This window comes from Mesoplodon densirostris, chromosome 18 (genome assembly GCF_025265405.1).
Source record: "Mesoplodon densirostris isolate mMesDen1 chromosome 18, mMesDen1 primary haplotype, whole genome shotgun sequence".
Lineage (NCBI taxonomy): Eukaryota > Metazoa > Chordata > Mammalia > Artiodactyla > Ziphiidae > Mesoplodon > Mesoplodon densirostris.
In genome coordinates, this window is record NC_082678.1 from 7,494,123 (window position 1) to 7,520,030 (window position 25,908).

A 25,908-nucleotide genomic window follows, 5' to 3' on the forward strand; every position below is an offset into this window, starting at 1 on the left:
GGCTCCTAGGAAGCTGCTTACACAGGGGCTGGGCCTAGAACTGCCCATCCTGCTCTTCCCTTACGCACAGCCACCCCGTTGTCCTATCTACTGTTACACTTCCTCTCTAGGTGTCACTTTTTCAGCCTGGCCTTCCCCCAAACCCTAAAAACTCGGCCCAGGGTTCTGGTTTCCCCCAAATTTGGGCAAGGAGAATCCATGCTGTTTCCCCTTCCCTTGTCCTGCGAAGGTCTGGCCTGTTCTTCCTCCACTAGCCAGGACCCAGGGCTCGGGGCTGCTCCAGGCTCCCCGCACCCTCCCGCCTGGGTGCCTTTCTTCTCTCCCTGCTCTCCAGATCCTCTCCACACAAACTGTCCTCACCTTCAGCAAAAACAGCAACCTGGAGCCACGGCAGGAGGGGACACACAGTTGGGGTACACATGGGTAGCGTGGTCATGGGAGCAACTGTGATCACAGAAACCACATGCCAAACTCTGCCTGAAGAAGCCCCAGGAGGTCCTCAAAGCTCTACTAGGCTCCCACTTCCCTCAACCTGGACAGGGAGATGGCTGCAGGTGGCCAGCGGGCACTAGGCCAAAGTACCCTTTGTCCATTATTTCGGACAATCCTCACACAATAAGCCTGGGAGGGGGAAAGAGCAGGTATCACTGAGCCCATTTTCCAGAGGAAAAAGTCAGAGGTCAATTGTTTTTTCCTAAACCCATAAGGGAAGTTAAGTGTCAGGGCCAGGCCCCAAACGCAGGTCATGGGCCCCTAAGGCCAGAGCTCCTTCCAACCCCAGCTCCTTCTCCCATGGCAGCAAAGAGGACAAAGGAGAACTCACAGGAGACGCAGGGCCTTTATTAGGGTCTGGCAGGTGTAGTGGAGATGGAGGTGAAAGCCCAGGCCTGGGCCTAGGAAAACGCAGAAGAGACGCAGAGGGCCCTGGGAGCCGAGCCCAGCCGTCCCTCCTCCACCTGGCAAGCCCTCCCCCATCCCAGGTTCCTCACTCCAGCCTCCCCCTGACTCTACGAACAAAGAGCACCAAGAACTGCCAAGTAGGACCCTCCAGGGCCACAGCTTGGAGCGGAGTGCAGGCTGCAGGCCGCTGTCTCCCCAGCATGGGGGATCAGGGGAGCTCAATGTCTCCCTCTCCACCAGGCTGAAGTGGGGAAGCTCCTTCTCTGTCCCCCAGAACAGAACAAGCTCTTGTTCTCTGTGATGGGGGAGAGGGAGTGGGGCTTGGCCTCTAAGCAGGACCTAGGAAGAGGCCAGAGGTGGAGTCCCCGGAGGAGTTTCCGAGACGCCACCTTCACACTCGCAGTGTCTCCACTTTCCCTTCCCGTCAACCCTGGGGAGCAGCTCAGAGTCTGGGCTGGAGTGACTGATGGGCAGAGGGGGTCTGCTCCAAAGACATCTGTGGGTTTCAGAGCGGGAGTTTCCCTGACACCAAATTTATCTCTATGTACACAGGGCAGCACCCCCGGCAGCAGGGGAGCAGCTGCTAGGGGCTAGTAAGAGTAGCCACCCTTGGGGCCAAAGGGCTGGGCAGGGCCAGCCAGCTCTGGGAGGTAGGCGGGGCTCTCGTCCAAGTGGGACAAAGGGACTGTGTCCTCCTCACTGACAGGCCGGTCAAACTCAGCCTTGAGAGTTGGACGCTGATTGTCCGGGAAGGCCAGAGAGAAGAGGGCCTCGGGCTCGCACACAAACTTATACACGTAACGCTCGCCAGCCACCTGTGGGAAGAGAGGGCTGGGTCAGTGTGGGGGTGGGGAGAGCAGCCCTCCTACAGATGCCTGGGGCACATTTCTCCTCCAACTGGTTCTTCTAAGAAGCTCCTGTTCTCTAATCTCAACCTCTCCATGCTTTAGGCTTTTCCGTTACTATTTATGTGTATCACTGTTTTGGGAGAGGGAAATCTTGGGATTGTCCACAGTTTGACTTCTCTGACTGGTTCATTGTCTGCTCCTTCAAACTTGCGAGAATGCTCTCCTGCCCCCATCACCTTCCCACATCCACTGCCCCCCACCCCCTTGTCCTTGGACCCTTAACACCTGACCTTCTGCATGATGCCTTTCTCGTAGTAGTATCGGAGTGAGCGGCTCAGTTTGTCGTAATTCATGGCTGGCCGGTTCTTCTGGATGCCCCAGAGCCTGGCGACCTGGGGACAGGAGACAGAGTTTGGGGATGGCGATGGCAGCTCAGCGGAGGAAATAATGGGGCACAGGTCAGAAAGAGTACTTGAGATTCTTGGTGCAAATGCTCAGCTGGCCCTGCAGCTAAGCACCAGCCAACAGACCCTGGTTTGGCAGGAATTCAGGTTAAATAAAGCAACGGTGCTGGTGAAGGCACGTGCCACCAGTTCCCAGGTCCTCTCATCTCCAGGCCCCAAAGTCGTTGGGAGGAGGGGTGGGGACATCTGAGAGGCCCACCTCCTCAGGCTCAATTAGTTTGAACTCCATCCCCCGGCCGGTCCAGGCAATGAAGTGGGCATTTGTCGGGTCATCCAGCAGGGCCACCAGAAACTGCCACAGCTGCAAGGCACCCCGGCGCTGGTAGGGCGGTCCCTCTCTGAAGGCTCCCACCCCTTCCTGCTTGATGTCTCCTGGGGAACACGGGAAACAGGTGGTGGAGGGCTTGTGCCTTCTGGTCCCCCAAGCAACCCGGCCCCCTCTCCCCAGGGGTCTCTCCAGGCCCTTTCTCATGAAATGTGATGTGATTCCTGGGGGACACAGAGGGCATGAAAGGTCACTTCTCTGACCTTCAAATTTCTCAGGGACGACGCAGACATCATCTGGGAATGGTCGCAGAGGTTTCTCATAGCCATAGCCTTGAGGAGGAAGTTGCAGGGATCACTTAGATCTGGGGGTTCACTGATACGAGACCCCACAGAGTCCAGAGGGACTCCTGGCCAGGAGCCCCTCCCCCAAGGCACGACTCCCTCCTCCAAACTTGGAGGGTTTGGCAGGGGAGGGAGGAGGCTGCCTTACCCATGGTCCCGTCACCTGGAGAGGGCCCGGAGAAACCCTCTGCGTGAAGGTACATTGAAGCATACCCAGAGACATCTAGGGGGGAAGAAAGAAAAAAGGGCGATGTTATAGGTATATGGGGTAGGGGCGGCAGTCCTGCACACACTCAAGAACTTCTGCCAGCCTGCCTTCCGGCTCTTTTCCCAGAGGCCTGCCTACCACCAAATCCTAGGGGAACTTCCCCCAGAGGGAGTGAGAAGCCGGAAGCCTTCAACTTGAGGGCGGGGTCAGAGGGCCTGGATGGCAGCAGCTGGGGCTGGGCAAAGCTGCTCCACAAGGCCCAGGATTCCAGGGAGCAGCTGTTTCCTGTGAGTTTAGGGGGAGGAGGAGGGTAGAGATGAACCTCCGGGGAAAGGGTTCAGTGTCCCAGCCTAAGATTCCCTTGGAATGGGCTGACGTCCGGTCAGCAGGGCAGGTTCCAGCCCAGTGCGGGTGTGAGGGAGGGAGGGAGAGAGGAAAGGAGTGAGGGTGGGGCTGGGGGGAGAGAGAGAACACGTATGCATCTATTTGTGGAAGAGGCAGTGGGCACACGGGGCTGTGTGTTTTCAGGTCTGACAGCAGACCGTCCACTCTATTTCATTCCATTCCACGGAATCGACACCTCCCCACCCCACCTGGAGGAGGCCCCGGTGCAAAGCCAGCCCTTCAAGCGCCAGCCCCTTCCCGCCCTACCCCCACCACTCCCACCTATGAATGAGATGGTGAAACCCGACACCTCCGGGAGGAGGCGGGAGGGTGGGCTCATTCATGCCTCCATTTTGTGAATGGAATTCCTGACTCCATTCACAGGAAGCTGAAGGGGGAGGGGCAGGAGTTCAAGGGCATGTAACACGATCTCCTCCGGTCTACATCCTTTGAAGGTCGGCGGCAAGAGCGTCTCCCTCCTCCTTCCTCCATCTCACAGCCGGGCATGGCTCAGGCTTAGGGCCCGGGCTTGAGGAGGGGTGGGTGCTCCCTTCTGGTTCTTGCTGGGGCAGCCTGGAGGATTTGGGGCTCACCCCCTGCCCCTAAAAGACTGGGCACCAGGAAAAGGGAAATTCAAAAGTTCTGGCCAGCTCTGAGCCTACCCTAATCTCTGAATTTATTTTTTCTAATGCAAGTTTGCAGATAAACTCAAATTTGGAGCTGGTAGCAATGTTAACAGGAGACAAGGTTTTCTGGGCCTTTCCTGGGCGCATGGGGTTTTGAGCTGTAGCTGTTAATGAACACAGCAGCTGAGTGCATCTCACTCCTGTCAACAGCCAGGTGGAAACTAGAATTTAAAGCCATCCCTACTTCCGGTCTGGCCAGGATGGCGGGTCCTTCCAACCTGGAGGCTCCGAACAGGATGTGAAAACCACATGTGAACCCCGCCTTCCAACTGGGAACTGTGAACGTGGCTAGTTTCAAGTTCATGTTTCTCCTCATTCAAATCCCTTTGTATTTTTAAGCTTCTGTGGGGACAGGCACCAATGACACGTCCTATTCATCTTTGTGTCCTCCAACTGCACACACTCATGCTCCTGGCACAGTACTTAAATCTCAGTAGGTAATTAAACCCCCAAGCACCTGCTAAATAGAAATAGGAAGAAATGCCTTAACTTTCCTATCAAGTCACAAGCTACCTGAGGGCAAGGACCTGCACATGTCACTCATCTCTTATCTGAATATAAGTTTGCTAATTGAAAAGTGACAGTTCTTTTGAATCTATGAAAAGAAGTGGTAGGTGGGTGGGTTGAATGTATGAACTGGTAAATGGATGGGAAGGTAAAAAAACTTGTGGGGAGACATTCAGGGTTTAATGGAACTAATCACATGTCACCCCACCCAGCAATCCACCAAAACCCCTCCATCCCCTTCCCAGGAGCATCTCTTACCTGAGTCGTAGGAGAAGTCCATCTGTTCCTGTTTGATCACTACCCCCGCCCCTGGGTACCTGTGCCCATTGACTCCACCCTGGCCCACTGCCAGATGGCCCGGCTGGCCGGCCTGTTCATACAGGGGGTCAAGGTATTCCTGCTTGAAGCTCTGCTGGGGGTAAGGTGGGCAGGGCTCCGACAGCTGGTGTTGGTAGGGGGCTGGGAGAGGTTCCCGGCCCCCTCCCTGAGAGGGTGTGAAGGAGTGGCAGATATCCAGGGGCTGCTGGAAGACAGAGCTGGATGTGGTTGGATGGAGAAGGAAGAAAAGAGAATATTAAACGAAGTCCTCCTTGTGCCTGCGGCTCCAAGAGCTTAGAGTGGGCTCCAGTGGGGGGGGGGGGGATGGGAGGGTGTCAATATCCCTTCCTCCCTACCTCCCCCCATGCCAGGTTTCTTAAGGGCAGCGAAGAACACTCAGGGATTGAGAAAAAACTGGTGAGACCTGGTTCTTGTCACCTTACCTATGCTCCCCGAGGTACCCATGGCCAGGGTGGGGCTGGGAGGTGCCAGAGGATCTCAGGAAACTCCGTTGTTCTGCCCGGGGAAAGGGTTGCAGGGGCGACTGTCCGGGGGCACCAGGGGCGGGGGACTTGATGGCGATTTGTCTAGGGGGGTCATAGGCACTGGAGGTGAGGGGGAGACAGGGGTGAGGGGGCAGAGAAGTTGGGCGAGCATCTTTGAACGCTTCACTCCCTGGGAAGTCAGGTCACAGGGATTATGGGAGAAGAGTAGAGGGTGCCGGGAAAGGAACAGCATAAGCCAGACTCAGCCCCAAATGAACTTTTTTTCCTCCCTTCTTAATCCTGAAGCTGGGTGTAATCTTTATTTATTTATTTATTTATTTAGCGTCACGCGGGCCTCTCCCTGTTGTGGCCTCTCCCGTTGCGGAGCACAGGCTCCGGAAGCGCAGGCTCAGCGGCCATGGCTCACGGGCCCAACCGCTCTGCGGCATGTGGGATCTTCCTGGACCGGGGCACGAACCCGCGTCCCCTGAATCGGCAGGCGGACTCTCAACCACTGCGCCACCAGGGAAGCCAGGGTGTAATCTTTAGAACACCTCTCCCCAGCCCAGAGCAGGTGGGCTGGGTCAGACGGCAGCTTCTCCAGTGGAGACACTCTGCCCGGGTCTTAACACACATCCCTTGAACCCGCTGCTGCATTTTTCATCCTAACAACTCAGGAAATCCTGAGCTATATTACTCCATTACAGGAGCTCGGAAGTCCTTTCTGTCGTCTAACCTGCATCTCAACTGCTGCCATTGCTCACAGGTGCCCACCCCCACCCTCCATCCAACCCTTCCCCAGGGCGGGGCTGGGGCTCACCTGGAATAAAGGCACTGCTCGCCATGGTGGTAGGAGAGGGACGGCTTCCTGCTGCAGGGCAGGGCCCGCTCTGTGCGGGGACTCTGGGGTTCCTTCTTGATCCTGGCCGTGGGGCTGTGGAAAGCTACTGTGGGGGTCGGGAGGGGCAGAGCAAGGCCAGCGAGTGTCACAGGAGAGGCAGGAAGAGCTTCGGACACCTTCTGCTCCTTAAGGAGCAGCTGGGCGCCAGTACAGCGTCATTCCCGTTCTCTGGATCTCCGTTGTCAGACGCTTCTAAGAACAGTTCGGCTATTTACATTATGTGTAGTTTTATACCTCAGGCTGATGTCCAATCTGAACCAAAGAAACTGTCTGAAGTTCAACATTTAACGCAATCCCCCCACCCCCCAAACACCTTTCTAGGAGTGAGCACCTCCAACCAAAGGCCTCTGGTTTTCCTGACTGCCCTGGAAAATTCCAAGGAAGAACAATGTTTTCTTACTTGGGGCTATGAAGAACCTTTCTTTTTCTGGTTAAGGTTGGATATGAGCCCACTTGCCTGTCAGCTGACGAGCAACATACACATGCTCCTAATTATCTGAGAAGAACATTGGCCTTTCCTGTGGCCCCTGCTGGGTTCGCCAACTCCAGCCACCAGGCTGAGCAGCAGAGTTGGTTCCAAGGCAGTGAATGTAAGAGAGTCAAAACCTGCAATCGACGGTTCTGTTGTCGATCATTTGTGCCCTGTTTCACTTCACTGAAGATAGTTGAGAGCAAAGTATCTGACATTAAAGAAGGGTTTCTCAACAGTAGCACTAGTGACATTTGGGCCAGATAATTCCTTGTCATGGGGGCCATTCTGAGCATTGTAGGATGTTAGCGGCATCCCTGGCCTCTACCCACTAGATGCCAACGGCACCCCACCCTCAGTTGTGACAACCCCAAATGTCAACTGACATTGCCACCTGTCTCCTGGGGGGCAAAATTGCCCCCGGTTGCATGAAAGTAACTTAGAATGGTAGAACTGGACCCTGCTGCACTGGTCCAAGCCCCTCGTTTCAGAAATAAGGAAATGGAGGATCACAGAGATGAAGTGTCTGCTCCAAGGTCACACAGCTAGGATGGACAAGCCCCGATTTGAAGCAAGGTCTCATCTCCCAGTTATTGCTTGGTCTTTGAGTCCAAACCCAAGAATGGGGAGCCCTGCCCTCCACCCTCTTCTAGAAGACAGAACAAGTTGATCTTTTGTGATTCTCTATCCCTATGACTCATTTCCTGCCCTCCCCTACTCCCCATTCCCTCTACCCAGGGCCCTCTACTCACAGTTTTCTGAATGGAAATCAGGAACAAACTGCTCATCACTGTCTGGTACCTGAGCTGCAGAGAGAGGCCAGAGGTGAGTCTGGGGTGGGGGCCCTGGATGGCAGTCCCTGGCAGACACCATTATTGCAGCCCTGCAGATTAGCACCAGCCTGAAGCGGGGCAACGGCTTTCCTAGGACTGAAGGCAACTCCACCCCAGGTCCTAGTGACCTCCATCTCTGGGTTCCATTAACACCCTGGAGGGAAGGCTGCAAGTTCTCAGAACCCGTCTGAGCAGATTCCAGAGTTTTGTCCTAGATGCTTTGTCTTTTTTCCCTCCACTTTTATGAGTGCAGACAGCCCTGCCCCTCAGAGTTTACAAAGCTCCCTCAAAGCTCCCAGCAGAGTCACATCTGGGGTGGGCAGGTATGATAAGGAGTGAGATTCTGTGGACTTAGAATCACATGGGAAGATTCTGAATCTGGGCTGAACCCAGGAATCTGCCTTTTATAGAACCTCCCCGGTGAAAGGTAGAAATCTAGAGCCTGGGAAAGGAGATGGAATGGAAGAAAGAGAATGGTTCAAGAGAGGTGATAAGAGGATGACAGTGGGAGAGGAGGCTGGGGACACTGGCAGGTCAGGTGCCTTATCGCTTTGATGTGCAACTAGGAGAGAGAGAAGGGCTTCCCAAGCTTGGAGCTCTGAGGAGCACTCCCAGGGCGCCAGCGTGGGTCGAGCTGAGTTTGGAGATTAGGCAGGAAAACTAAAATAGAACAACAGCTCATCCATGGCCTCCAGACTGGATATCCGGGCTTTGATTTCTAGTTCTTACCCTGGCCTCACTAACTCCTTCAGGTGGGATACAGCTGAGCGCCTCTCCTGACCCCAGAGTCTTTGCCCACTTTTTGCCCCTCTCTCAAGAATGAATAGATCACAGCAGGAAGGGGAAGGGTAGACACCGAGAGGGACATCCTATCAGTCTGGGAAGAGACTGGCTTGAAGAGGCAATGGAACCCATGGAGAGGGGTCTTTCGTTCCCTGGAGACTGCTCTCAGATTGGACAATAGGAAAACTCATGGATACAATGACTGGAGAGTTGAGAATGGCTGGTAAGGGTGAGGGATATGAGGAGATGGCTGGAGATCATGGCCACTCGTCCTAGTCTATACAGGACACACCCCAGTCTCTATGGCTTCCCTCCTGGGCCAAGGCTCCATCATTTCTTCCTTGGATTTCAGCCACGGCATGTTTTCAGAACTCCCAACATCCACGCTCCCCAAAACTGTCAGAGGGATCTTTTTACAACAGAAATCCGATCACTTCTCTCCCCTGATTAAAGCATGAACCCCAAACTCTTGCCCTTGGCCTCTGGGGCGCCCAAGTTCCTGGCTCTTGCTTACCTCTCTCACCTGCCTCTCCTTGCCTGTTACTCTCCAGAGCTCTGGTCTCCTTTTGGGTCCTCAAACTTGACCAGCTTGAACCCTCTTCCCCACATCTTGGCCTGTTTTTTTTCTGGCCTTTGAAGTGTTAGCTTACTTTGCTATCTCAGAGGCCTTCTCTGACCACCCAAACCAAAGTGGTCCCTCCTGGCTCTCGATCGCATCCCTGTTTTATTTTTTCCCTAGCACATATGACTACCTGAACTTATTAATTTACGCACATGTAACTTATGTGTAATTTATTGTCCATCTCCTCTACCAGAAAGTTAACCTTGCTGAGGGCAGGGGCTTTGTCTGTCTTATTTGTCTGACTCCCCAGCACCCCTCAAACAAGGTCTCGTTCATAAGAGACACTCAATGCATTATTTGTCAACTATATGAATAAACTACAATGACTCCTTGTCCTCAGGCCGGTGAGAGCCAGCGACATGGGCCTGGGAGCAAGAACTAAAGAGATCCTAACCAATCAGCCCTTCCCTCCCCTTTAGGGTTCCCCCTCTCCACCACCAGGTAACATTAGAGGCAGGTCCCCTGAAAAGCACATCTCACAAGGGATGCTTTAGGCTGTAATCAATTGCTTGGCAAGTGGATTCTTCACCAACTTACTTTAAATATCAGAGGTGTCAAGTGCTTTAAAATACACATTTATGCGGGGGGGGGGCGGGGGGAGGGATAAATTGAGAGCATGGGATTAACAGACGTACACTACCATATATACAATAAACAAGGATTTACGGTATAGCACAGGGAACTATATTCAATATCTTGTAATAAACTATAATGGAAAGGAATAAAAAAAGAATATAGGTATACGCATATATACATGTATAACCAAATCACTTTGCTGCACACCTGAAACTAACACAATATTGTAAATCAACTATCCTTCAATAAAAAAAATTAATTAATTAAAATAAAATATACGTTTGTAGGTAGGTGACTTCCTGACAGAGGGAACCCAATGGCTGAGGGGTTTAAGAATCAGGAACCACTAGCAACTAAAGAACTTATGAAAGAAAAGTAAGCATAGAACAATCCTAAAGTGATCAAATAGATCACTAGACCATGAAATCCCGTGGCAAAAACAAATAAACCAAAAAACCACATAGCACATCTTTTCAGGAGCACAACTAGGGCACAAAGGCAACCATTCCCAAACTGGGCCCAATCAAGAATCCCGGGGCATTGTTAACAACAGATTCCCAGTCCCCTCCTCTGGAGAGTCACATTCCATAGGCCCGGGGTGGGGGCCAGGCATCTGTATTTTAACGCATGCCCCTGGTAGCTCTTAAGGATAGGCAGGTTTGGAAAACTGGATAAAAGGAAGGGTGCAAAACCTGCTCAGCTGCCCAGGGGTGCAAGGCCCAAGCCCATCCCTGCTGTGCCCTCTGGCCCACCCATAGACAAGACCCCCGAAGTGGCAGGATGGGGGTGATAAGAGTAAGATGGACAATATTTCCCTCCCTGCCACCTGGGCAAGGAGAGTTCCAAGGGTGGAGGAGGTGCAGAACACGGGGGAAGCTGACGCACACAGGTCTGCCTCTGGGGCTACATTAACTGCCAGTTTCCACGGAGGTAATGGGCTGGGGGCATCTCCTGCTGGCGTCACAGACCAGGTCATGTGACGCTAGAGAGCCCTGGGGTCATCTTGTCTTTCCTCTTGCCTCAGGCCTGAAGGTTTGACCAGAACCCCCAGTCCCCCCAGCAGTCCCAGAGGAGGCCCCCCCCCAGCACACTGACCACACCTCAAAAGAGGTGGCACCATCTTCATCCCAGGGCCATAAGAAATCAGCCAAGCAAGAAGGGGCTGTGGTGGGAACCCCAGTCCCTGCCTGGCCCCTCTCCAGAACACCGGCTCCTCCCAAAGGGGCAGGACAGGGCTTCAGTCGCACAGACTGTCAAGGACGGGAATAGGAACAGTAACAATGAGCCTCTCATTCCTGGAGAGCAGGAGAATTTCTAATTACCGTGTTCGGTCTTGAGTGTCAGCCACTCTATATTTGTTGACCTGGCTGAGCTCTGGCTGCCAAGCCAGTGTGCCAGGGTCTGCCCCCAACTCCATCCTGGCACTAAGGTGGAGTTGATCTGCCTGGGGACATGGCAAATGATTAAGGAGGGGACGGGAAATGTGCCAAGCCAGCATGATGCCCAGAAAGAGAGAATTTTAGGGAACATCTCTCCATTGGGGGGGGGGTCAGTAGAAGAGAAGGGGCTTAGGGGCCTCCCAAGCTGGGCTCCAGGAGAGCTGGGAGGTGAAAACCACCAAGTAGCTAAGCCCACCCCAGCCAAACCACCCACCTATATGATATATGCCCCATCACCTTCTCCCCCTCCTAGGGTGCAATCACAGGGTGAAGGGGTCTCTTAAGGAGCCCCAGGGGGAAGGGGGGCCATTTCCCGGAGTTTCTGCTCCATTGTGTCACCACTCGCCTCATCTCTCACCCTTACCCCGCCCCCACCCTGGCAGTGTGCTGGAAGGAACCAGTTCTCTATCTATGGAGGGGACATTTGTCCCCTAGAGCCTTCTGGAAGGGGAGGAGACAGAAAGATGTAGAAGGAGGCAATGTAGCTAGGAAAGACTGGAGGAGGGGATTAACCCCATATCCCCCCACAGACAGGCTGAAGCACCAGCGTGCACACACGCAGATTCACACACACCCTGATGCCTTTTACTTCACACCAGCACACGGATGAAACACATCCTCCATGCATACCCTTCCCACACAGGTTCTTTTTTTGGACTTAAAAATACGATGAGGGAAAACCAAGGGGCAAGGGAGCTGAAGACCTTGGAGGAAGATTTGGGAGCAATGGTTCTTGTGACCAGGGGAGCACAGACCCACCCACCCCTTTGAGAATCTCATAAAAGCTATGGATCATTCTCTTCCTAGAAAAATTCACATTCCTTTGTGTATGGTGTACCCCAAACAATTTTATACACATATCAGGGGGCGCAAGGACCCCTGCAACCTATCCACAGAGCTTTTGGGAATCCACCGACCCCGTTATGGACCCCCGCCTCATACAAAGGACATACATGACCCAGAGTCAATGTTCTTTACCATCAAAGAGACCAACATCATTGTCTCTGAGGGTTCCTGTGGGCTCCCGACAAGCCCGGAAAGGAACCCTCGTCCAGAAGCGGCACATCTTTAACCATAGCCAGACACAGCTTGGGCTCAGCCTGTCTGAGCCTGGGTTTCCCTGCAGTAGCCTGATTATTTCTCCAGCAACTCAGCAGATCTCAGGCACCCCGAAAACAGACACACCTTCTTAGCCTCACTTCACCCCCACCCTCTCCATCTAGAAAACCTCCAACCCAAAGATGTCTGAGCTGCCTCTACAGAGCCCCCCTCCCCTCCCCCTCAATGTTGCACAGACACCAGACGCCGCACCCAGAACCGCCGCCGCACCCAGAACCGCCTCCGCCAGAATCCAGCCTCGTGTTCCCCCGAAATCTTCACAGCCTCACCCACACTTCAAGGACCTACTGCGTCTCTCCACGTTGGGGCTTTAGGGGGAAATCAAGCTGAGGGAGTTTGGGCTCTGGCCTCCAGTCCCACGCGCCCCACCACTGGCAAGTTTCCAAAGGAGCTAGACCCTCCCTGCCACCCCAAAACTCCCTCTGGGCTGCAGGGGTCACTGACCTGGTGGGAAGAGGCAGGAGAGGAGGCTGGGGTGCTGCTGGGATGGTGCAGGGGGACAGGGCCCCGGCAGCTGCATCTGTCTCCGCAGAGAGAGCGAGAAGGAGCGATCGGCCTCAGCATCCCCCCCTCACGCCTGGCCATCCATCGCCAGCTGGGAACCTGAGCTGCTCCCTCAGAAGGAAGGACAGGGAACCAAGGAGACCCCAGCGGCCCCCCCAACCTCCGTCTTGCGATCCCCACCCCCACCTCCCCACCCACTGGATTTAAATGTACAGGGACTTCCAGGGCAGCAGCAGGAAGCACACACACTGGCTGTCACACTGACACATGCAGATAGACACAAGTACAATTTCTAGACCCCCACCGCCAAGGGGTGGGGCTTCCAAGGTTGAGAGCAGATGAGAACGTTTTCCTCCCCTTCCCATTCCAAACCCAGCTGCTTCCAAAATGCCACCCTCTGAGCCTACCCCTAGATCACAGTCCCGGGAGCTGCCCACCTGGGGAGCCTAGGGACCCTCAGCTGACAGACGAGGAGCCTGGCAAGCCAGACAGAAATCAGGCTTTGGGAAAGGAAGTCTTTGAGAGACGGTGGAAACCGACACCGCTGCGTTCTTCAGCTCCAGCCCAGCTCCGGAACCTTAAGCGGAGGATGGGAGGACTGGGCATAGCTCTGCATGTAACTCACAGCTGGGCACACAGGGCTTGCAGAATCGGGGAAGACAAGACGTGCACAATCTCCCCCAGAACCCCCAGATCCCTCCAGCACCCACGAGGCTGTTTAGCCTCGAATTCCACAAAATGTCTTGAGTGCTTGCTCTATGCTAAACAGTCTGTTAGAGTACATATTTTGGGGACACCACAGTCGTCGAGACAGATCTAGTCTCACCTAGTCAGGGGTCTTTCTCTTCTACCCCAAGGTTTTAAAGATGGCTCTAGAGGAGCTGGGTTTGAGTTTTAAAAAATCGTCAAAGATACCCAGATGGAGGGAAGGGGAAATCCCAAAGAAGAAAAGAGCCCTCAAGAAGGGGTTCCTGGTGCTGTAGTTTCTTGGTTTTCAGTGTTACACTGAAGGGACCCTCAGATGGGGGTGTTAACCCTTCCCTCTCAGACTGTCTAAACACCATAAGCCTCCACCTCAGCCCCACCGGCGACACCCTCAGGCCCCACCCAAACACACCAAGGAATCCAACCAGGAGACCCCCACCCCCACCCCGGAACACACCTCGCTACCCAGAGGAGGCCTCGCTATTGACCCCACCCCTCCAGCTCAGAGCGCACCCCACCCCCGCCCCCAGCAAACTGGAGGGGCAATTTGCCTGTGGAGGGAGGTAGTCAGGAGGGAAGGGGGCGGGAGGATCAGCTGCCATTAGAATAACAATTAAGGCTGTTTGAGGGAGAAGCCCTGGGCTGCTTTGCCAAAGTGCGGCCAAAAAGAATTATTTAAACTTTTGCTGTTCTTTTGGCTCAAACAGTAAATTGTTTGGCGCTGCGGGCTGGGAAGAAGAGAAACCAAGGGTGTAACAATGAATGTTTTGGCAATTCCAGAAAGCAAGTAACAAATGAATCTCTCCTTCTCCTCCCCCAGTTTCTCAAACGCCCCACTCCTGCAACACCCCAACCTACACCTCGGCCTGGCGGCTGGTGCCAAACAAACTTTGCAAATGAAAATTTCAACCAGGAAAACGGGCCTGGGGCCAAGTTCCATTCAAATAGGCAAATACCCCACACAATGGTCTGATTCATCCGCAGGCCTAGTTACACAAGCCTGGCTCAAGGCAGAGAAAATAAATATCAATATAAGTATCCACGCTGGGAGCTGGAAAGAGTGGAGAGGCAGGGGACTTGGGGAAGGGGCCTTGCAGAGGCCCTTGAGGGCGAGGAGAGAGGAAGCGGGCTAGGCTGGAATAGTAGGGGTAGAGAGCATCCCCCACCCCAATAATAGTAAAGGTCACAAAACCACTCACCTTCAGCAAGCCACGTCTCCTGGAAGTGACTTAGATCCTGGAATAGATCTGAGGGGTGAATAATGGAATTGGAGAAGGTGAGCTGGAGGTGCTCGTGAGAGAGCGGGAGCCCTAGCGAGCCGGATGACCTCCCCTTGGGGGTACTGGCAGATAATGACCAGAGTCCCTTGGAGGGCGAGTCTTTTTGGGAAAAGGGCAGGGGCTCCAGGTTCAGCCCTCGGGGTGTGTGAGGTGGGGAGGGTAGAGGTTTGTCTCTCTGTCTCTTTACCTTCGGAGTCGGGGGGCGGCAGGGAGCCCGGGTCCATGAGCTTCCCCTGCGGGACCATCAGCGCTTCGCGCAAGCTCCCATTTCCGGGAGATTTCTGCGGAGAAGGGGAAGAATGCCCCCGAGTCACCCTGAGGCCGCCTGGTCTGGGGGGCGGGGCTGGGGTCCCGGGGTGACTCAGGGGAGGGCAGCCCTGGACCCCGTTGGGGCCGCTGGGTGGGTAGGGGCGGGGTGCAGGGAGGGGGCGGGCGTGGAGGCCGGCGCGGCGCTCACGCTGCAGAAGGTGTAGGGCACTTGCTGGTCCAAGTATCCGCCTTTCATCCTCCGCTCCATCCGGCCTCTCCCTCCGGCCACACGGCCCGGGCCCCGCGCGGGGGCAGAGACCTGGGGGCGGGGGGGCTGCGTTTGCACACCGTCTGGGGGAAGGCAGCGAGGTGGGGGTGGGGAAGGGCGACCGGGAGGGGCAGTCGCGAGGCTCTGGGTCCGACGGCAAAACTTCTCCGACTCACTTAGGCGATGGGGAGGTTTCCGCCTGCCGAGCTTAGCGCCGCCACCACTCCCCTCCCGCCAAAGGAGGTCCCACCTGCTCCTGGGAGCCGGGCTCGCCGTTTCGGCTGCTTTCTGCAGCCCTGCTTTGCCCAGGCTCAGTTACATAAGACGTGTGTGTGTGTGTGTGTGTGTGTGTGAGAGTGTGTGTGTGTGTGTGTGTGTGTGTTCGCTCGCGCGCGCGTGTGCGCTGGCGCGCGGAGGAGCGGGCGAGGAGCGCACCATTCGCACACCCACAACTCTGGCGCCCCCTCCAACCCTGAATCCCAGCGTCTCCCACCCCCTGCCCTGGAATCTGCGGAGGCGGCGGTGAGAGTGTGGTGCGTGTTGGAGGCGAGGCTGGGAATCGCAGACATTCTCCCTCCCTCTCCCTCCCGCAGCCTCACCTGAGGCCCGGGCGTCTGTGCTGGAGCAGCGGGGGGTCCCAAGCATACCCCGGGACCCCACTGAGGGCCGCGGGGCTAGGCCGGAGCGAGGCGGCCCCGGCCCCGGGTCCCCCGCGCACCGGCTTGTTTTCCGGGCGCCGCCGACAGTTGTGAGCCCGGGGGAGCCGCTGATTGGTGCATTTCCTTCGCCTCGGCCTCGGCTCTCTCTCCCCCCACCCCGTTCCCTTTGTTTCATTGACTTTTGTGAATGAAACCCCAGGGCCCGGCTCGCCCGCCAATCCCGAGACTCGCCCGGCCGACCCGGAGGGGCGGAGTTTCCCAGCCGCGGGGGCCAATCAGAACGCAGGGGCTGGCTCCCGGCTTCATTCACCGCTTGGGCTCCCATTCATAAAAAAATAAACTCCTCGCGGCCGGAGTTCATTCATAAATAGCTGAGAGAAAACGGGGTAAGTCCAGGACCCTACGGCTCCTCTGCGGGACTCGGCTGTGGCCCTGAGGCTCGGCTAGCACCCCCGGCTGGCGTCTGCACACATCTCTGTGCATCTGCGTGTACGTGGGAGTGTGAATGCTTATCTCTGAAGCATTTATGAAGCGCTCTGCTTCCACGTGCTCATTTCACTCCCATAAGCTGGCGAAGGGGTTCTATTTTTTCCATTTTACAGAGACTGAAAATGAAAACTCAGAGAGGGGCAGTGGCTTTGCGGAGGTCACTCCGTCAGCGCGGCTGGGGTGTGCAGCCCGCAATCCCCTATGTTCTCCTGTACAGCCCTTTGAGGCCACAATTAAATGAATTAAAGCTATGTGACAACAACTGATACACAGTAGGCGCTCAATAAATGTAAGCTGGCACGGAATCCAGACTTTCTCTCAAGGGTCTGTTCTCTACAGAGCTGTTCTGTGACCCATTTTCTATTGATTGCAGCAGAAACTAGAGGCCCGGCATGGACCTCTGAAAATGCAGTTCTCTCTCCGCCATCTTTCCTCTTATCCTGAGAGCAAACACAGGGTATGAGGGAGCAAAAGCCCCAAGGGATCTGATGATCTGGGGGCAGGACTGCTGTCAGTTCTAGCCAAAAGCTACTCATAGTCTGTCACCTCATTCATTTACCAGTTCATTCAGTAAATATTTATTGTGCCAGACAGTGCTGGGTGCCAGGTAGGCAGCTGTGACTGAGACAGACACTTGGTGTGCTGTGCTGCTTAGGCTGGAGCCATGGAGACACACAAGACATGACATCCCCCAGGTCTTTTTTTTTTTATGAGATAATCTGGGTCTACAGTCTATGCCCTCCTTTGAGGAGAGCCTGATTTTGTTTCCTGACTGTGATAAACACAAGAGAGTGACCAAACCTCAGGCCTGTTTCCAAAATTCATCTACTCTAACACCCCCACTTTACAGATGAGGCTGTCGAGCTTCAGAGAAGGAAATGATACATGCAAGCTCTTTCAGTTGTCAGGATCAGAACTAGAACTAGAACACCAAACCTCTAGCACCTGTTTAGGGCTCCTTTCAGGAGATCATCCTGGGCAAATGAAAATAAACTTCCCTCTCTTCTCTGCCGAAATATTTAAGACTCATGCTTATTGCCTCTCTTCTCCAGGAAGCCTTCCAGAGATCCTGAATCAGTTCCGTAAAGACCCTACAACATTCTTGCCTATATCTCTGTTGTCATGTTTTTTTCTGCCTCATGGTCATCCGATTGTATGGAGAGCTTTCCAGGGCCTGGAAAAGATCTCATTTGCCCCTTTGAGTCTTCCCCAGCTTACTTCATGCTTATGAGGGTCCCAGGAAATAGTTGTTTAGTGAGTAGGTACAGTAAAGACCAAACTAATCGAGCTTAGCAAGGAACCCTCCCCAAGCAAGGAGAGACAAGCCCAAGCAAATCTCAGCTTTAAGCTGGATGGGACCAGTTTAGGGAGGAGCTTGTGTCTCTGAGCCAAGAGAAGTGGGGGAGGAGGAAAGGCAGCTTCCAGGAAGGCAGCTCCGATGTAGTTTCCATGACAATGAAGAAGATTCTGGTGGGTCCTGGAGAGGGCACTCCGGTCTGGGGCTCTCTTTGGGGTGCCCCTCTGGTTCTGAGTTCTTCCATTTTTTGGAGGCCCCCTGACTCCCTGGGGAGTAAGTGCTTCCTTTTCATCCCTCATCCAGGGTCGTGGCTGAGGGGCCCTCCTCCGGCTGTGGCTCAGCAGGCTGGCTGAGTCGCCACTACTGTCACCTGGCCTCTGATTCAACATCCAGACTCAGAGTGAAACAGGAGGGGAGGGGGCAGGGCACAGCCTTTAAAAAAACAACATAGCCATAGGCTATGAGGAAAGCTGGTTAGAACCAACTAGGTCCAAGACGGCAGAATGTTTGACTTCCAGTGGACCTTGAGCCTCAGTGTATGCTCATTGTAACACATCAGCAAGTTAAATGACACACCCACAGGCGCCATGACAGTTCCAAGGCTGACCATAAAGACCAAAAAGTGGGCGGTGGCCCATTTCCTGGAAATCTCCACCCCTTCCCCAAAATAGTTGGAATAATCCTCCCACTCATCAGCCTGTGAAATTACTCAGCCCATAAAAACTAACCACGCCATATTTCGAGGCCGCTCTTGCTTTCTGAGATGGCCCACACTCTTGTCTGTGGAGTGTGTTTCTCCCAAGGCCGCTCTTGCCTTCTGTCTGTGGAGTGCATTTCTCTCTAAATAAATCCACTTCTTACCTATCACTTTGTCTCTCACTGAATTCTTTCTGTGATGAGACGTCAACAACCTGAGCTTCATTAAGTCCTGAGACCAGGTGTGTAATCTCAATTAAAATACCGTGGGTTCATAATTCAAAAAGAGTCATGTACTACAACGTTCATTGAAGCACTATTTACAATAGCCAGGACATGGAAGCAACCTAAGTGTCCATCGACAGATGAATGGATAAAGAAGATGTGACACATATATACAATGGAATATTACTCAGCTATGAAAAGAAACGAAATTGAGATATTTGTAGTGAGGTGGATGGACCTAGAGTCTGTCATACAGAGTGAAGTAAGTCAGAAAGAGAAAAACAAATACCATATGCTAAAACATATATATGGAATCTAAAAAAAAAAAAAAGTGGTTCTGATGAACCTAGGGGCAGGGACGCAGAGGCAGAGACTAGACTTGAGGACACAGAGGGGGTGAGGGTAAGCTGGGATGAAGTGAGAGAGTAGCATTGACATGTATACACAACCAAATCTAAAATAGATAGCTAGTAGGAAGCAGCTGCATCACACAGGGAGATCAGCTCGGTGCTTTGTGACCACCTAGAGGGGTGGGACAGGGAGGGTGGGGGGGAGACGCAAGAGGGAGGGGATATGGGGATATATGTATACATATAGCTGATTCACTTGGTTATACAGCAGAAACTAACACACCATTGTAAGGCAATTAGACTCCAATAAAGATGTTAAAAAAAGAAAAGAGCGTGGGTTCGGGACTTCGCTGGTGGTGCAGTGGTTAAGAATCCGCCTGCTAATGCAGGGGACACGGGCTCGAGCCCTGGTCCGGGAAGATCCCACATGCCGCGGAGCAATGAAGCCCATGCACCACAACTACTGAGCCTGTGCTCTAGAGCCCGTGAGCCACAACTACTGAGCCTGTGTGCCACAACTACTGAAGCCCACGTGCCTAGAGCCTCCTGCAACAAGAGAAGCCCCCGCTCGCCGCAACTAGAGAAAGCCAGTGCAGCAGTGAAGACCCAACGCAGGAATAAATGAATGAAGAAATAAATTTATTAAAAGAAAAAAAAAAGATCATGGGTTCAAGTCCCAATCTGGGTTTCACGGTTTTAAGAGCAGTGACATCTCCAGGGGGAACATTTGAGCTTCTTCCAGGGCTTGAGGTAGTTGGGGAGAGGAAGGAATAGAGGGGCTGGAAATCACGTTTTGCTGAGGAGAGGGTCCAGAGCTTTTTTCTGTTGGCAATCACATCACAATAACCAATATTTACTGAGAACTTCCATGTGACATGCCCTGCTGCAAAGACTTGGCCTGTATTTACTCATGCAGCCTTCACAGCAGTCCTGTGGGGAGTCATCTTCATTTTACAGACGAGGAAACTGAGGCCTTGGAAACATACATCTACCCCAAGGATCTGCTCAACAGACTGAGGACTCCCCAGATCGACTCACGGGGCCAAAGACTACATTTGAGTGAATACACAGCAGGAGGGATGGAGAACACGCTTGAGCCAGAGAGTATACATGGACACATCCAGATTAAGAAAGCTCACAGTCCCCTCCTGGACACACAGCTTCACGGAGAACACATACAACATACACCCTGACACCCCCCAACACACCTCTGGTTGGGGGCTGTGCAGGTTAATACTTCCTTCTCTCTGGAATATTGGGGCTGGACGCTGACTTTGTTTCCTAGGAGTCTAAGTTATAAAATGTAAATGTGGATTTTAGATATGCAAATGTCCAACAAAGGCAGTTTGGGACTTGTCTGAGAGCTGGAAGTTCCAAGCACTGGGATGAGGAGGGAGAGACACCTGGATTAGACCTGAAGGGCCTAGGTGGCCTTTCAGAATGTAGCGGTGGATACTGGGTGACCTGCCCAGCGCAACTATGAGGGGAAGACAGAAATGCCTTCAGAGGCTTGGCTTCCTCAGTGTCTGGAAGAGCTGAGTCTCAGAGGCTTAAAGGGCAGTATTTAGAAGGTAACCCAGCTTAATAGTAAGGCCAGATGGATGAGATAAACAGGGTCAAGAGGTAACCTGTGACTCTTTAGTGTCTCCCAAACTGGAGTTGTCACCAGGGGGAATGAACCAGAGAATAGGGTCAGGGCCTATTTTCTGGTGGGGGTGGGAGAACATGGGGTCTTCGCCATGGGCCGGTGAGTCACCAAAAAAAGAGTGCCACTCTTGGATTTCCTTTTGTCCTTGTCTCACAGTCCCACTCTCTCACACTGCTTCCTCTAAACTGCAGGGCTTCTGAGCCCAGGGTCCATGGATAACATTACATCTTTTTTTTTTTTTTTTTTTTTTTTGCGGTACGCGGGCCTCTCCCTGTTGTGGCCTCTCCCGTTGCGGAGCACAGGCTCCGGATGCACAGGCTCAGCGGCCAAGGCTCACGGGCCCAGCCGCTCCACGGCATGTGGGATCTTTCTGGACCGGGGCACGAACCCGTGTCCCCTGAATCGGCAGGCGGACTCTCAACCACTGCGCCACCAGGGAAGCCCGGATAACGCTACATCTTGAAACCAACTGTCTGCATCGGTGCGTGGAGACGTGTATGCATTTGGCTGAGGAGAGGATCCAGAGCTTTTATCGGAACCATCACAGATGGGTCTATGATCCCCCATCTCCCCAGGTTAAGAACCACTGCCCTAATGTCTCTTATCCTAGATGTCTTCACAAACATCTTGTCAATATATATGATCTTAAAAGTGGTTGGAAAGAGCACTTTTGGAGACTCTGCTTGGGAGGGGGTGGAGCAATTGCTCCCCTTGTTCTCTCCACCTTCTACTTAGTGGGAGACCTCTCGAGAGCCCCACAGAAAAGGGGGCGGGCCCTCCCTCCAGCCATTTGGCTGGGAGCACGTCGTTGGGCTGGAGGAAATGTAGGGGTAAAGCAGATGTCTTGCGCAACTCCGGAGGGCACCCTGGTAGAGGAGAGCTGTCTCAGGAGAAAAGGCCTAAAAATGAGGCCATGGGTGGAAACCGGGTCTCTCTTTCCCTTGGGTGTTGTAGGGGTGGGATGTACTCAGGAAACCTGGGAGAAACAAGAGGAGGTGATCACCACAGTCTGACTCTTGTGGGATCTCATACAGCAGAGAGAGGCCACAGTCAGGAATCTGAGATGGGAGGTTCTGCTTTCCCCAGAGACCCTCATCTGGGTGTGAGATTCTCAGGAGTAGAGGGACAGACACAATGACCTCCTTGGGCCAGGCCAATCCCTGGGAGGGGCTGATTTTAGGACTCCTCCTTCGCGAGTCACCTTTTGGGGAACCGTATAAGAACTGGTCAGACACCCATCGAGGAACATTTCAATATGTTTAAACAAGGCTAAATAAATGTGTCCTCCTTTCATCTGGGATATTGTCATGGGACGAAAGTTTGCGCCTAATGCTGGGAAGAGTCTGGGAGGTCAAAGTGTGCCCCTGAGGAAAGTCACTTTTATTTTTAGAAGGTGCTGGTGACTTCAGCTTTTCCTCTTTGCTGCTGCAGCCGCTCAGGACTCTCCCAAATGCCAAGTCTTCCTTGTCTTGCTCTGTGTCTTCCCCTATTCGTTTAGATTTCAAACCCTCGGCCTTTAGACGAAGCAGCCCAGCTCAAGAACAGGCCCTCCCTGAAAGCTGTAGGATGGAACAGGATCTTTTTTTCCCTTTCGATTTTTTTTCCCTTTCTGTCAAAGAGAAACAAATGGACAAATGTCAGCAGCCTGAAGGATGAGAGTGGAATCGGTGCCAGTTGGGCAGAATCCAGGATGATCCCCTTTTTAATTAAGTGCGGATTTGAATTATGAGGGGCCGTAGCTCCTGATGGGCAGGGCACTGCCAAGGGGAGGCACTTTCTCTCGTTAAAGATTAAATGCCGTTCATTCCACTTAGTCTCTCCCCAGTTCTCTGAGAGCGTCTATATTTGCTCTTGTCATCACGAGTAATGCGCCGCCGAGTGAACGCCCCAGCTGGCTAAGGCAGAGGCAGGGGACCCAGAGCTGGCAGAAGCCTGGGGGCTTGACTTCTCCTGGACTCTTTTTGGAGCAAGTAGTGGTGGTGGGGGGGATTCCTGGTTTTATTTCTGAGTGTTTTTTTTTTTTTCAAGTCAGAAACTCTTCTGACTCCCCCTGAGGCATCTTGAGGGCTTCTCTGCAACTTGGGAAGCGCTGTTGTAGATTTACTTCTCCTGTTGATTCTCAGCTATCCCTGCTGGCGACCCCAGCCCAGATTTATCTGGTAATTTACAGCCACAGTTGTTAATTTACAATCTGGGGCCAAGGAGCCCAGAACCCAGGAAACGATGCTCGCCCTGGGTGAAGGCGCTGCTTTCTTTTCACTCCGTGGGGACCAAGCACCTGGGTGGAGAGAGGATGGCAGAAAGGGAGGATGTTAGGGGGAGGCATGCAGAGAGCACACAGAACCTCACCCGATGGGGCCCAGGCATTCTGGATCCCAATCTGAGTTTCCAAAATACGGTGTTTTCACGTGTGCTTGTGTGCTTTACATTTTATTGTATTCCTAAGCCTTTTCAGATATGTTATCTAATTACCTTTTCCCAGCATTCTTCAAAGCAGCTATTTTTAGCTCCATTTTGTGGTTGAGTACTCTAAAGTTCAGAGAGCAATTGGCCTTATGTCACCGAAGGGTGGGGAGTGGGGGGGATGGGAGAGTGGACCGAACTCCCACCTCCTGCTTCCCTGTTCAAGCTCCACCCAGCTCCAGGGGCAGCCGCTTCTGAGAGACCCGTAGAGACAAAAGCATATTGTTCTTACCAGCCTGATCCCCAGTCCTCTGATATCCTGACCCACCTGACCCTTCCCTCCCTGACATTTCCTTTTTATGCTCTTTCTTTCTCCCTACAAGACCCACTTTCCTGTTAATACCTGTTAGGGTCTTGTTAATTGTGTATCTTCTTAGGGGGTAGTTCGGCATTTTCTTAAATTGCATATCAGACACGAATGTCTCCCACAAAGGGAAAACTAATGCAGGGGGAAGCATTTTGCTCCCTAGAAATTGAGAACGTAAAGTATATTTAATTAAAATGATAAATCTGATTTTCAGTTTTGTTTTTACTACCGCTAAAACTAATCTATTTTATGCATGTTTGCAGGAGGCTGCAGCCATCAAATCAGAGACTATTAGAGCTGCGAGGCACCTGGAGATCTTTCTGGGCCAAACCTTTCATTTTATGGACAAAGAAACTGAATCTTGATTGGGGAAGGGACCCCTGAAGTTCCAGTGATGTGTGAGGGGCTGGTTCTTCATGGCCCCACCTTCTTTCTTCACTTACTGGTGTATCTCAAGGGCAGGAATCTTCTGGCTGTGCTCCTCTCTCTTTAAATGTCTCCCCCTATCCGCCGTGCAAACTCCTGCTGGGAGGGGTTTGGCCTCTGGAACCCCTGCCCCCACCTCCCCAGTTGGTACCGACCACTTCTCTACCCAGTTCTGTCCCTCTGGCTTTCCTGGCTTCCCAGGCTGGATTCTTATTCTCAGGATCATTTGGTGTGATTTTAAATTGTGTTTGATTCTCTGTAATTTTCTCTCTGCCTCTTCAAGGTAGTAACCAGACCTTTGTTTTTCTTGTCCCCGTTGTGTCACAATCCCCAGGGTTGCGTCTGCAGAGTTGAAAACAGAAGCTGTTGAATTCACATTTTATGTTGTTTTTGTTTAAAACAAGGTTGTCAATGTTGCAAACCATTATTTATTTGAATAGTTAAGACATGCACTTGGTACAAAATTCAAAAGTCATATAATGCTCTCTGATGAAATTTTGTAGTCTCTCCCCTGGCAACCCATTTTACCTTACTAAAGGCAGCTGAGATGACATGTTCAATTTCTTGTGCATTCTTGGTGAGACAAACGATACACATATACACAACAATTGCAGACCTCACACACATACCTGAATCTCCTCTCCTTTGTTTATACAAATGGCGTGGACTTGTGAACACGGTGGCGGGGGTGGGGGTGGGGTGGGGGGTGGGGGGGGATGAAAATACCAAGAGCCAAAGAAACTTCATCCTGACACAGCCTGGCCTAACCAGAGAACAAATAGTTCAATAAGCTGAACTAGAACTTCTAGAGGTTGTTGTATGTACTGTTAAGATGGTTTTGCCCATCTCCGCCACCTCCCATACAATTAAAAACAACAAAAACCATAGAATAAATTAGAGGAAATCCAGACAAGATTGGATTTTCATCATGATTACCAATAACAAAGTATTGCAAAGGGAAAAAAAATTGGTGCCTCTGTTTTGCCCTAAGCACAATCTGAGTCTGATTACTTGGCAAGGGTTTTGAGACAAAATCCTGGTTGTGCCTCTGACTGGCTCTGTGATCTGGGTGAGTCAATTAATCTCTCTGAGCCTCAGTTTCCTTATATATACAATGGGGACAATAAGATCTACCTTGGCTCAGGTCTAGGTATAATGGGTAGAAAATGCCGAGTTAACAAGAACAGGCCCCTTTTCAATCTCTCTCTGTAAATGTATGTGCAAGGTCTCTCTGGCTGCCCCCTTCTCCCGGTGCACCCTCACTTCATGGCCTCCTCCATTTAAGCCTCTCTGGCTCCCAGTGTATGGGCTGATATTCCCCCACTTCCCCTCCATCTCCTCCACGCTGCTGTCCTGGGGAAGCCTCCACAGCTGCTTGGCCATGGATCTGGGTGTGCCAGTTTACAGGCAGTGAGTGACCTTTCTCATCTACTGGTTATTGGTGGCCAGTTTCATTTAGATTCTAGAGGAAGAGGCTTTGAGGTCCCCAGGGTCTAGTCTGCAGTGGCTGTTGGGATGCTATGCTTCCAGGGACAAGGGGTTCCGCCTTCTTTGGCAGAGAAATGGGGATCCAGTTAAGAGGCAGGAGATCAGAGGAAGGAGGATTGTGGGTCCTTGTGTGTGTGTGTGTGTACATACACAAATTATAATAGTCACTGCTTCACTTCTTATTTCCAAGAAGTCAGAAGGCTGCAGTAATTTCTTCAGAATGAGTCCTCCCCACCCTACCCTGCCCTGTGACTCCCAATTGTCTGTAGGATGCAATCCCAGCTCCTAAACCTGTCTCCACAATGTTCACACTCCCCAGTCCCACGCTCAATACCCAAGTTCATCAACCCGGGGACACATATTTTCTTTTTTTTTTTTTTAACAGGTTCTTTTTTTGGAATTTTATTTAATTAATTTTTTTATACAGCAAGTTCTTATTAGTTATCCATTTTATACATATTAGTATATATATGTCAATCCTAATCTCCCAGTTCATCCCACCACTACCCCCGCTTTCCCCCCTTGGTGTCCATACGTTTGTGCTCTACATCTGTGTCTCTATTTCTGCCCTGCAAACCGGTTCATCTGTACCATTTTCTAGGTTCCACATATATGCGTAAACGTAGGATATTTGTTTTTCCCTTTCTGACTTACTTCACTCTGTGTGACAGTCTCTAGATCCATCCACGTCTCTGCGAATTGG

General features: G+C 52.5%; 1 protein-coding gene across 6 annotated transcripts; it reads right to left on the reverse strand.

Annotated features, from left to right (window-relative positions):
* Nucleotides 1–819: 819 nt before the first annotated feature.
* On the reverse strand, nucleotides 820–15,904 carry ETV4 (ETS variant transcription factor 4). 6 transcript variants are annotated; one of them, XM_060082540.1, is made up of 14 exons: nucleotides 15,757–15,904; nucleotides 15,098–15,208; nucleotides 14,828–14,921; nucleotides 14,560–14,607; nucleotides 7,532–7,585; nucleotides 6,230–6,356; nucleotides 5,368–5,511; nucleotides 4,865–5,142; nucleotides 3,168–3,314; nucleotides 2,970–3,044; nucleotides 2,741–2,809; nucleotides 2,412–2,584; nucleotides 2,039–2,140; nucleotides 820–1,715 (listed from the first exon to the last, which is right to left on the reverse strand). In XM_060082540.1, the coding sequence occupies exons 2-14, from the start codon at nucleotides 15,155–15,157 to the stop codon at nucleotides 1,491–1,493; spliced, it is 1,596 nt and encodes a 531-aa protein (XP_059938523.1). In that variant the 5' UTR covers nucleotides 15,158–15,208; nucleotides 15,757–15,904; the 3' UTR covers nucleotides 820–1,490. The 6 variants fall into 6 exon arrangements, with proteins under 6 accessions (XP_059938523.1, XP_059938522.1, XP_059938524.1 ...); XM_060082539.1 differs by having other exon boundaries at nucleotides 5,368–5,529; XM_060082541.1 differs by lacking the exon at nucleotides 15,098–15,208 and having other exon boundaries at nucleotides 5,368–5,529.
* Between the last annotated feature and the right edge of the window lie 10,004 nt (nucleotides 15,905–25,908).

Bases quoted from the DNA above. Each gene is read 5' to 3' on its own strand.
- ETV4 (XM_060082539.1), bottom strand. From the start codon at position 15,157: ATGGAGCGGAGGATGAAAGGCGGATACTTGGACCAGCAAGTGCCCTAC. The intron at 7,586-14,559 runs GTGAGTGGTTTT...CTCTCTCTGCAG, and splicing joins GGAGACGTGGCTTGCTGAAG to CTCAGGTACCAGACAGTGAT. The intron at 2,141-2,411 runs GTGGGCCTCTCA...TCCTGTCCCCAG, and splicing joins AACTAATTGAGCCTGAGGAG to GTCGCCAGGCTCTGGGGCAT.